The 12277-nt window shown below is 39.8% G+C and overlaps 1 protein-coding gene across 1 annotated transcript; it reads right to left on the reverse strand.

Annotated features, from left to right (window-relative positions):
• Window positions 1-7877: 7877 nt before the first annotated feature.
• On the reverse strand, window positions 7878-9298 carry LOC125706638 (C-C motif chemokine 3-like). The gene is made up of 3 exons (XM_048973395.1): window positions 9136-9298; window positions 8784-8898; window positions 7878-8685 (listed from the first exon to the last, which is right to left on the reverse strand). The coding sequence occupies exons 1-3, from the start codon at window positions 9197-9199 to the stop codon at window positions 8586-8588; spliced, it is 279 nt and encodes a 92-aa protein (XP_048829352.1). The 5' UTR covers window positions 9200-9298; the 3' UTR covers window positions 7878-8585.
• Window positions 9299-12277: the final 2979 nt, after the last annotated feature.

Raw genomic sequence — 12277 nt, forward strand, 5'->3', positions numbered from 1 at the left:
TTTCACTTTCTTATAAGGAAAAACTGATGAGCAAGCAATTCTCTTTATTACTTCCTTATTTCTGATGAAAAATTTCCACTTGCGCTGCCATTAAGCTAAAATTCATACATGTCATTGAAGCTGCGAGACTCTCATGAATGTTAGATTAAGAGCTTTACCAATAAAATTATTTAAAATGTTTATTTCCATCTTTTTGTATTTTTGTATTGTACTTGTTCGTTTTATATTTTTGCCTTTTTGAAGGAAAAAATTTGATGTATCTTAACCTTTCATATCTACTAATGGCAAAAATGTTTTGTTTTTCTAAGATTTGTTCAATGCTTTGTGATGTGGAAATTAGAATGACAAATAAAGTTTTGAGTGGAAAAAACCATAGTACATTATGCCTAAGATGATTAAAATGACTAGAACGGAAACCCGATTTTGTGACACTAAACAGCTCCATGGGCCCCAGGGAGGGGAAGTCAGAATGGTGCAATTTTATTAGCAGCCTTTGGATTTAGTGGGAACGCAAACCAGGTAGCTTGTGAACCACAGTTTTAACTGTAAAACCACAACAGCTGCACTGCTGCCTCTGGTCTGTTTTACTAGCACACATCAGTGTTATTATAGTTTTGATTTTATTTTATTCGCAATTTTATTTTGGAACTCGGTTTTTGTAAGTTTCAGCGTGGTTTTATTCATTTTAATTTCGGAGAAAGTATGATGCTGTGATGTTTGGCACTGCTCCTCACACATTTGGTGTCATTTTTGGCTTTGCTCTGGGTTCTCCAGTCCCACACCCCCCCCCCCCCACCACAGTCCATAAACATGCTACGGTGAATTGGAGTTAACAATGACTCGTGAGCACGCCCTGTGGTGGATTGGCACCCCATCCTGGGTTATTCCGTTCCTTGTGGCCTCCAGGGCAGGCTCTGGACCCCGAAAACGACAAGTAGGTATAGAAGATGCACGGATAGATAGCTTTTATTTTGAAAATACATTTCTGCTTAATTTTTAAACAGTTTAGTTTCAGATTGTTTTACTAATCTTATCTCCAGGAATAGACTGTAAGTTGTACAGGTGTTTTGTGTCTATGGAGAATCCAGCATGAACACATCGTGTATAATAATATTCCTGTCCTCACAAGGGGTCATTAAGGACGACCAAATCATTACTTCAGTTATATATTAAAACACAGTAATGGAAAATATTTTATGTCAATTTCGGTTAATTTTGGAAGCAATATTTATAGTTTTAATTTAGTTGTGATTTTTTATTTTATTTTTTCATCTTATTTTATTTCAGTTCATAAAAATACTATCTTTTATAGTTTTTGTTAACAATAAACTTGCTTTCAAGTTAATTTTATTTATAAAGCACACTTAAAACAACAGCAATTGACTAAAGTGCTGTACAATTTATACAGACAGGCAAACAAATACATAAACAGAACAAAACTAACAACAACCATTCCTATGTTAGATTAACCCCGCGACCCAGTAGGATAAGCGGTTTGGAAAATGGATGGATGGATGTAAGTCGCTCTGGCTAAGGGCGTCTGCCAAATCCTGTAAATGTAAAAAATGTAAACTCCACCATGTCTCTGGTTGACCAGCAGATGGCACTGCTGTGCTCTTTCATTGGTACTCAGCCCAGCTGTTTTCCAACCCCCTGTTATGAGTTTGTTTTGGCTACACCTGCCCCTCACGTACTCCTTGTTGACAGTGTTTATAGGTGTTCCTCCATCCTGTGTTCCCCAGTCCTGGCATGGGTTTTTAAACTGGATTTAAAAGTGATCAAAGTTGATGCAGACCAGTGGCGGCTGGCCCATAGGGGGCACTCGGGCGCCGCCCTCCCAGATGTGGGGGGGGAATATAAAATATCCATCCATCCATTTTCCAAACCGCTTATCCTATTGGGTCGCGGGGGGTCCGGAGCCTATCCCGGAGGCAATGGGCACAAGGCAGGAAACAACCCAGGATGGGGGGCCAGCCCATCGCAGGGCACACTCACACACCATTCACCCACACATAAGAACATAAGAACTATACAAACGAGAGGAGGCCATTCGGCCCATCAAGCTCGCTTGGGGAGAACTAAACTAATAGCTCAGAGTCGTTAAAATCTTATCTAGCTCTGATTTAAAGGAACCCAAGGATTCAGCTTGCACTACATTATCAGGAAGGCTATTCCATACTCTGACTACACGCTGTGTAAAGAAGTGCTTCCTTAAATCCAGCTTGAAATATTCTCCCACTAATTTCCACCTATGGTCACGAGTTCGTGTATTTTATGCACACCTATGGGCAATTTAGCGACTCCAATTAGCATGTTTTCGGACTGTGAGGGGAAAACCGGAGTACCCGGAGGAAACCCCATGACGACATGGGGAGAACATGCAAACTCCACACACATGTGACCCAGGAGGAGATTTGAACCCGGGTCCCAGAGGTGTGAGGCAACAGTGCTAACCACTGCACCACCATGCCACCCCTATATGTTCTCCATCCATCCATCCATCCATTTTCTGCTCCACCCAACGGAGGGATCAGAGGTGTGCGATTTTAAACTTCACGGTGCATAAAAATTGATTATTGGGAATTCGACACTTGGATCAATGGCCTGGGACATCCGTCTGGTGTTCTGGTCAGGAGTGTGCTCAGCAGGTTTATGACTTTAATTAAAAACAATACCTCTGCTTCACAAAAATAAAAAGACCCCCTCTCTGAGGGAATACAACCTTTACTTCACAAAACTGGACAGACCTCTTCTCTCTAGGGCAGAATCTCTAAACAGCTCATTAACACACGGGGGGCCCAGGCCTCACAAAAATAACTTAAACACCTTTAGCTTAAACCGTTCCCACTCAGTATTAACCCTCCAAGGCCTCTCTGTCTTCAGGCAATATCCCAGATCCCAAAGATGGCCTAAAACTAGCAAAATGTGTTTTAGTCAGTTTATTTATGAAATTTGAATTTTGTATTTTATTTCACCTTTTGGAGATGAGGCGGATCCATGATGTGTGCAGTATAATAATTACAGACCTAAACAAAGTAATAAGATTGATATTGTCAAGCAATGAGGGACAGTGTGGATTATGAAAATTAGACAGATTTGAAGCCCATCCAGCTTGTTTGGCACATCATGAAATACTTCATCCGCAAGGAGGTCAAGCCAGGTACAAAACAGCAGTGTGTCCAAGCAATAGAATTATTTTGGGAGAGGAGAGTGACCGACTAATTACAGGGCTAAACAAAGTAATAAGGTTGATTGTGGAAAATAAAGGTGGACAGAGTGGCAAATGAAAAATAAAAAATCATATGGTTCTGTACTGTGCTTGAATAAAACAGACACATTCCTTAGTGTGTTCTGCCTGGCAAATATTTTGAAAGGCTGCTGATGGCTGCATATTCGCGGGGTGGGGGTTGGGGGCAGTCATAATGACGTGTGAATGTGTCGTTAACTTCTCTGCTTGGCCACAATGAAAAGAGATATGTTTGCAGGGGATCAAGGTGAGGTTGTTTTCTTAACCTAAGAACACTGAACCAATGTCAAGCAAGGTGGTGGTAGTATCATGCTGTTTTGCTGACAGCACTTTACATCACTACATTGCACAAAGAGGATGGAATGATAAAGTAGCACTGGATAGATAGATTGGGAATTTTTTGTCATAGTACCAGAGTCAAAAAGAGGAACATAAAAGAAACATAGCATAATAAGTATTTACTGTAACCCTTTGGAGTCTGAGGCCTCTCACCCAGTAGTCTGATATGCCTTAACATTTTACAGTTTTTCTAAATTGCTAAAACACATTTCCTAAAATCTCCTCTCCTTTAATCAAACCACTAAGCACAAACCCTAAAATTCAAGCTAAACTCACAAAAAATGAAAACACTACCAGTCAAAATAGTTGTTGGCATGTAAATTAGAAACTGTAAGACTATAATAAAAAAAAGTATGGTCGTCTACCAAAAATATTTGTATACTGTACAGTTATGACTGATAACTAATATGTAACGTTTGCTGTATTCAGTACTCCAGAAAAGTTACTGTAAAGAACAAAGCCAAAAAATAAACAAATGAGAGGCATATTACAGTAAAATGTTTTGCAAATGCCAAGCCAGAGTCACGGAAAGAAAGAATCCTCTGTGTGACCCATTTGTACCTTGACGTCGAAATTCAGCTCCTATTCACCTATGGCACATATTCTATGTTCTAGTCACTCTTTGGCTTCTTCAAATGTTTAGAAATGTGTGTGAACGGTTTTGAGTCATTGTGTTTAAATGACTACTGTGTGCTGGCTGTACTATGAGCCTTGGCGCAGGCAGTGTTCTAAGCTGTGATGCAGTATGTCTGAAGGCTCTCTATAGCGATCCCATAGAAACGGGGTCTCAGGTGGGCGGCTCTCCTCAGCTACCTCAAGCTTTAGAGAGGTTACCCTGCATTCATTACAATAGAGGAAATCGAGGAATTAATAAATGAATGAATGTTACATTTATATAACACCGAAAAGTGACACCCAAAGACACCCAAAGTGCTTTACAGAACCAATGGGGATGCACTTCAACTACTGTGTAGCACCTACCTGGATGATGCGATGGCAGCCATTCTGCACCAGTATGCTCACCACATGGTGGCTAAGGTGGTGAAGGGGAAGGGGAGAATTCACCAATTCATTTCAAATGTTCAAAACATTGTATCAGAGTGACATCTAGTGGCCAAATGGTGCACAGTAGAACCAGATAATGCGGGTAACCTAGATCTGAATATGAGGCTTGTTGTGACTTAACAAATACAACATATACAACTGTGCACGGGAGAAACACGTGGGAAAAAACAGAATGACTGCAGTGTGTTTAAGGGAATATTAAAGAAACATTGATTTGATGACATTACCTTGTGTTTGTAAAGCCACTTATTCAGATTTTTTTTTGCTTGACAGTCTTTTTCTTATTCTACATTGTCTAGTGTGCTGGGGGAATGTTGTAACCCAGGGGAGGGAGTGTGAGTCAGTTACAGAGTGACCCTTCGGCAGGTTACCTAGTGTGTAGCTGAGGTTAGCCATATGAGCACCTGCCCTGGGGAGTAGCTCATCCTGCTTTTCCAGTGTAAACTCGCTGTTCTGTCTGTCTGTATTATCTGAATACAGGCTGTTTTATATTCCCACACACTATCCTGTGTAATGGGACGAGGGGAATCTTCCTGACTGAGGAAGTGACATCATTTTTGTATTCATGGAGATCATCAAGGGGGAGTTCTGTCTTTCAGGCAAGAATAATCTCCCCATGGTGGAATGGTGGATCAGCTGGCCTAAAAGCGAGACCTGAGGTACTTGATTGCTGAATCATTCAGGGGAATCATCGTTTGTCTTGTAACTGTAACGGTCACTAATTAACTTGCCCATGGATCTGGGATCCAGCATGGATCTTTGATACAAACACCAATAATGATGTATGAAACCTATTTTTTCTGGACAGGACAGGAGGGTGGGATGGAGTTAAAATGTTTGCATCAGGATAAGATGGGAAGGTAAGAATCATATTTTAAATGTCCTCTTTCTAATTTTAACTAGTATAGTGTAAACCAGTGTTTCCCAAACCTGTCCTCAGGGCAAACCCACCAGTCCATTACTTGCAGACCCTCTCCGCTGCTAACGCACTTGCTTATTAACTAATGGAATGAGTTATCGAGGCCCGTGTCCCAACTTCTTCTTCCATTTTCTCTCCATGTTTCACCAGGACCAGACCAGTCCACTGAGACTAACACAATGGGATACTGGTGATCTGGTTCGTCAAAAGTGACCCTTTGGTCCAGACACATGAGAAATGAGTGACAATGTAAAGGCGCTATTAAAACCTCAACCCTGGAGGTGTGAAGCACCATGTCACCCCTAAGCATATGGTAATCCATCCATCCATGCAGCCATTTATCCATTTTTATTCTGGTCAGGGTTACAGGGAGGTCTGGAGCCTATCCCAGGCAGCCTAGGGCACAAGGCAGAGGTACCCCTTAGATAAAATGCCAGTTCTACTGAAACAGACATCGCAGATAGATTTTTTTTTTTTTTTTGAGGAAGTTCTGAACAATCTGCCACCAAGAGATTCATCTCCTCTTTTGATGAATTCCTCTATGTCAGACTGGAGGCTGATTGATGATCTCGGCTGTTTTTGTGAATGTGGTTGTCAGTCAGTGGCCTTGCTGTTGTCCATTTTAGTGGTATAGTTTCTGACCCAAACCTCCTCTGCATTTACACAGAAAGACCGATTTCTATTGGTCACACACCTACAGGCAATGAAAAAGAATATTTACATAATCTGATGGAATTAGAAAATATTGTTTGACTGAGAACATCAGTCAAGAGTCGGTTGTACACTTAGAGAAGCAAATTTACATGCATTAAACTAAACATCCAGGTGCATGACTGAGTGTTGGTTATTGTGCATCAGGGCTGTCCAACCCTGCTCCTGGAGATGAACCATCCTGCAGAGTTTTGGTGCAGCACTGATTTAACACACCTGATGCAGAAATTCAGGTCCTTGGCTAATATCTCATCATTAGAGCCAGTTTATTTTTAACATAGCTGACTCTAATACTGAGATGCTATTGAAGGGAATGATTGTGGTATGGTCATTTAATCACTTGGTTTCTTCCTTAAACTATAGAATTCCGCAAACAGGCACATTTTGAGCTTGTGAGGCACTTACCACTGTGGATGAGCTGCACAGACAGACAATGGGCTCCAGGGGATTCCTGCCAGTACTTGCTGTGGATGATCAGAGAGCTAAACCAGTACGCAGAATCAAACAGAAATCTCGCCAAACCATCACAACAAAAAGTTTTTGTCATAGAAACATTTAAAAAAAATCCTAAGTATTTTTTCAAATATATAGGTAGAAACTAAATAGGATATTTTAGAGCTTTATAAGGAGAATAAAAATAAGAAGAGCAACTGACTCAAGTGTCTGAGTCTCGAAGCAGCGCTGATCACACACCCTTTTGCAAACAGCAGTGTTTATATTACAATGATATGATAATGCCACGGTTGATACTGGGTCAAGAACTAAGAACTAAAAAATGTGTGAAAACTCCCATAAACAGGAGTGCATGTCTGTGTTTTTTTAGACGGATTGAGGAGCTGCAACCATTTATTGTGTGATGTGAGAGAGTTTTCATTGAGGAAATGCTGTACAAATACATTGCTTCATTTCATGGATTTTATTTATTTATAAATTACAAATGTGTCATGCCCGGCTCGTCCGCTCCTCGTGTGTGCCACGCCCCCTGCCTTCCCACGTGTATTTCCCTGATTGTACCCCGCTGTATCTGATTACTTTGATTAGTCTTGTCGGGTTTTAAGTCCTGGTCTTACCTGTTAGCGTTGTCCGTCATTGATGTTGTCAATGTCTGTTTCCCGTCCTGCTCCGGTTTCCCCGAATAAACCCCTGTTTTCCCGTATCCCGCTTGCCTGCCTGCTCCTTCCGCACGATCGCCGCTCTGCCCGCGATCTCCCGTGACAAAATCCATCCATCCATCCATTTTCCAAACCGCTTATCCTAATGGGTCGCGGGGGGTCCGGAGCCTATCCCGGAAGCAATGGGCACGAGGCAGGGAACAACCCAGGATGGGGGGCCAGCCCATCGCAGGGCACACTCACACACCATGCACGCACACATGCACACCTATGGGCAATTTAGCAACTCCAATTAGCCTCAGCATATTTTTGGACTGTGGGGGGAAACCGGAGTACCCGGAGGAAACCCCACGACGACATGGGGAGAACATGCAAACTCCGCACACATGTGACCCAGGCGGAGACTCGAACCCGGGTCCCAGAGGTGTGAGGCGACAGTGCTAACCACTGCACCACCATGCCGCCCCCCCCCGTGACAAAATGTCACTTGTTTTCTAATTTTGATTGCTACTGTAAAAAAATCTTTAAATACATGCAAACGGTTGGTAACTAGATTGTTGTAGCGTTTTTCACTACCTTTATGAGATTTTTTTGCAAGTACAAAATTACAAAACAACTGTTTTATTTAACTCACATCACATATCGTAAAAGAGCTTAAAATACTATGGACTGTATTTGCTGGAAATAGGATTTCACTTAAAATATGAACTTTAAGTAAAAACACCTGCATAATTGACATAAATAATGGAATGGTGGTATGTTTACCAAAAGCATAGTTGCTACTTACATTAGTGACTTACACATTTATAACCATGCAGCTGAATCAATAAAATTAGTATTACATTATCTCACATTAGAAAAAAGTTAAATTCAAGAAGAGCTCATACAAAAAAATTATTCATACTTGGAGATAAACATAAAACTTAAAAACTTAAAACACGAATTTAATGCAAGCAAATAAGTATTATGACATCTATATATTACCCAAGCAAATGAATATAAATATATCATACATATATCTGACAAGAATAAGGGTAAAAATTGAGACAAAGCATAAAACATGCTAAAATATCAGATGACGTGAACAATCTAACATCAGGAGTTTCATCTCCTCTTCTGGTCAGTCCTTCAGTGTCAGACTGGAGGTTGGTTCCATGATTGATGGTCTCAGCTGTTTTTATGGATGCTGTTGTCAGTCAGTGTTCTTGCTGTTGTCCAGATTACTGACATGGTTACTGACCCAGTCCTCCTCTGGATTTACACAGAAATGCCGGTTTTTCTTGGTAACAAACCTGCAGACAATCAAAAAGTAAATTTACATCATCCAAAGGTAACAGCCAATGTACTTATTCCTGATAAAGTATGACATCAATGATAAATAAATACTCACACTAATGCTCTTTTAGGACAGCTGCTGCTGGTCTCGGAGACGGAGACAATCTGACTCAGTGGGATCCTTTTTTCGTAATAATCCATACAACAGGGAACAGGACGACCTGGTGTATCTACAGAAAATAGACATCCACTTTAATTGTTGTTAAACATTATGTCACATAACCTCTGGTACAGTTTCTACACAATATAGCAGACATATTGTATCAGAAATATTACACACATTTATTAAAACTGACACAGTATAACACAAAACTTAGTTCAGAAGTACAATATAAAAAACATGATTATAGTCTCTTAAAGCATATAAAGATACAAACTGGCTTGTGTTGAGGTTCTGAGGCACTTACTGCTGTAGACGAGCTGCACAGAGCAGAGCAGCACCAGGAACAGAACAGCAGACAGAGTCTTCATGGTTCCCTCACTGGATCCCAGCTGGATGGATGCAGAGGCAGAAGGAAAGAGATGGACAGAGAGGGAGAGGAATAGTTGTGTGCTGGTGGTCTGAGAGGAGCTGAGCCTGGTCTGAGAGGCGCCTCTGCTCTGTCTTATATAGAGGCAGAGCTGCATTACTTCTCTGAACCCAGCAGAACTTCCGTAACATTTCACATTCTTAGAAGGAAAAACTGATGAACAAGCAATTTTCTTTATTACTTCCTCATTTCTGATGAAAAATTTCCCTGTAAAATTCTTATTAAAAAAATAAACTAATTTCATTTATTTGAAAATATCTATGCAAATCTCATTTGTTTTTTTACTTGGTACTAATAATATATTTACGTAAAAGAGCTTAAAATAGCTCGCATGACTTATAAGGCCTGTTTTTAAACCCCAAGGTACAATTATAGAACCTAACTGAATAAAAAATGTAAAATCGCTAAAAGCAACCACTGACATCATGGAATGATATTCATAAATAGCTGATTATTCAGTTAATTGATCAAATCATCCATCCTTCCACTTTCTTCCAAAATATGGGATGCAACAGCCCATACTGCACCAATTCCAGTATGCAAGTGGTCATATCATATATTAAAATTTCCCCGCACCTGTCTGAACTTGCAAATTTGAATTATGCGTCTCTTCTCATGACTATTAACGACAACCTTGAATGATGGATATACCATGCAATATCGCTCATTAGCTGAATTGCATTAATAAAAACGTCGGTTCTCCCAAAAATAAGTGACGTATTTACAGTGATCTCATGTCAAAAAACTTAAAATTGGCTTAAGTCCTTAAGGTCAGTTATATTATAATTATTTCTATTATTTCTAAGCTTAGAATTAAATTAACTCCTCTTAAAAAACCCAAAGATCACGGCAGTCTAAAATCTCCTAACTTCCTCCCTGACTTCTTGGCTAGTCAACTCCAGTGTATCATTACATGGATTCACCCTCAACCATTTAACACAATTTGAATAGATATAGACCAAACATTATGCAAACAAATTCATATGTCAGATTTACCTAATATACCTCAGTATATTAGATACCATCCATGTTTCAAGTGTCCATTGCAGTAACTTTGACAGCCTGGTGGAAATTCCACCAAATCACAAAATGCCCATTCTACCATCCAAGAACACCCCAATTTGGAATAAGCCAGATTTTTTTGTCAATAGGAAACAACTAGTCTTTAAATCATGGATTGAAAAGGATATAATGCATCTTAGTAACATTAGTTTATAATAACAGAGTAGTTTAATTTCCCTCTTTGGTCCAGGAATTTAGGGTCAAGACACAACACTTTTTCAAATATTTATAACTGAAATCTTCCATGAAATCAAAAATTAATATTAGTGACACTAACATAGAACATCCCCCACCAATCTCACGCTTTCCCAGTATCATCTCAAAAATTAAACTGCAATCTAAAATCTATAAGATTCTGTTAACAGGATAATGCATCATGCTATTTGAACAAGATTCTTACAGGACCAGTCAGTGGATATGATCCTGATTTTAGCTTACTGCAGTGGGCATCATATTACTAGATTTTACAGTAATTCAGTTAAACAAATGGAACAAAGTATTGATCCAACTTACCTCAAGATATCTTATTTTAATGAAACTGTTTGTACACTTTAGAGAGATAAAGTAAATTTTAGCTGCCAATGTAAATATTTGAAGATTACATCATATGTAATAGACATGTTTGCAGGTAATAACTACAGTATTTTGTCAATATGTGTACCTCTCTGGGAATAGTCAATTTTTCCATTAACTTAAAAATTAAAATGAGAGCAAATGTGTGTATTTCTTGTTCTGCTGATAGTGAGAGGAATATCCCATAGGTTAAGAAAACACAAGAAGCAATTCTGAGTAAATACTGGCTACACACGAACTGTGATAAAATAAAATTAAATAAAAGTTCTCTTGAACTTCATTTTCAAGGAAGAAAAAATAGAGGAAGGAACAATTATTTCTTTTACTTCCCCATTTCAAAGAAAACAGTTTTGATATGCATGCTAAATTCTTAGATGCCTCACTGGCTTTTGAACGTAAAGCCGATGTCTTATTAATTAACTGCAGCAGTATGGGGTAAAAACTGATAAAACTGATGTGTAAAAACAATCTAATATGTCAGTTGTACTATTAAGCTAAATGTAAGCGATTAGCCATGTGCAGTTTTTCCTGTGTTTGTGTGCGCCCTTGTTCTTCAGCAAAGAAGGATAGACTAGAACACTTGTAGGCGCATATGCTGCCCCCGTCGGTTCTGGATAAATTGCAGAATCGGTACGTATGCTGCCTACGGCGGCAACGGCACTCCGAAAAAAACACAAGTACTATTGTGTTTTCAGAATTTTGGTATGGAAAGGTACCTAAGTCATCAGGTTTGGTGACATCCCTAATATTAAGACACATGCTGCAAAGAAAAGAAGGCACAGTGGCCGTCCTCGAAAAATGATGCGACGCACAATTCCGTATTTGCGAAATCATACATGGAAAAACAGATAGGTATATTCTGAGAAGGATTATCTACAGAAACAGGTGCCTGAGTGACAGTGCACAGGACATTGCATGAAGTCAGTCTCTATTGATGGTGCCCAAGAAGTAAATCATTGCTGAGAAAACAGCATACAGCAGCAAGATTAAACTTTATAAAGGAATATGAAAAGAAACGGGGTAAATATTGGCAGCACTTCCTTCTTTGGTCAGATGAAATTATTTTGGTCAAATACATTTGTTTGGATCTGACAGGGTCCAGCATGTTTGGCATGGACCTGGCCAGTGACTGCACTGTACTGGCAGTTTGATTTTGTCAATTTCTGCAGTGAAGTGCAATTAAAGAATCTGCAAGTGTAATAAAAGACAAACAGGCAACAAACAGCAGCATCACTGGAGGATACGTGGGTGGGGGGGTGTATGTGGGCGTAGTGGTGATGTTGGGGGTGACTAATGGGAGCAGAGTTGGTCTTTGGGGGACAGCAAGGTATTGAGAGCCTGACTGCCTGGGGGAAGAAGCTGTTGCAGTGTCTGGCAGTGGCGG

The sequence above is a fragment of the Brienomyrus brachyistius genome, chromosome 13 (assembly GCF_023856365.1).
Source record: "Brienomyrus brachyistius isolate T26 chromosome 13, BBRACH_0.4, whole genome shotgun sequence".
NCBI lineage: Eukaryota > Metazoa > Chordata > Actinopteri > Osteoglossiformes > Mormyridae > Brienomyrus > Brienomyrus brachyistius.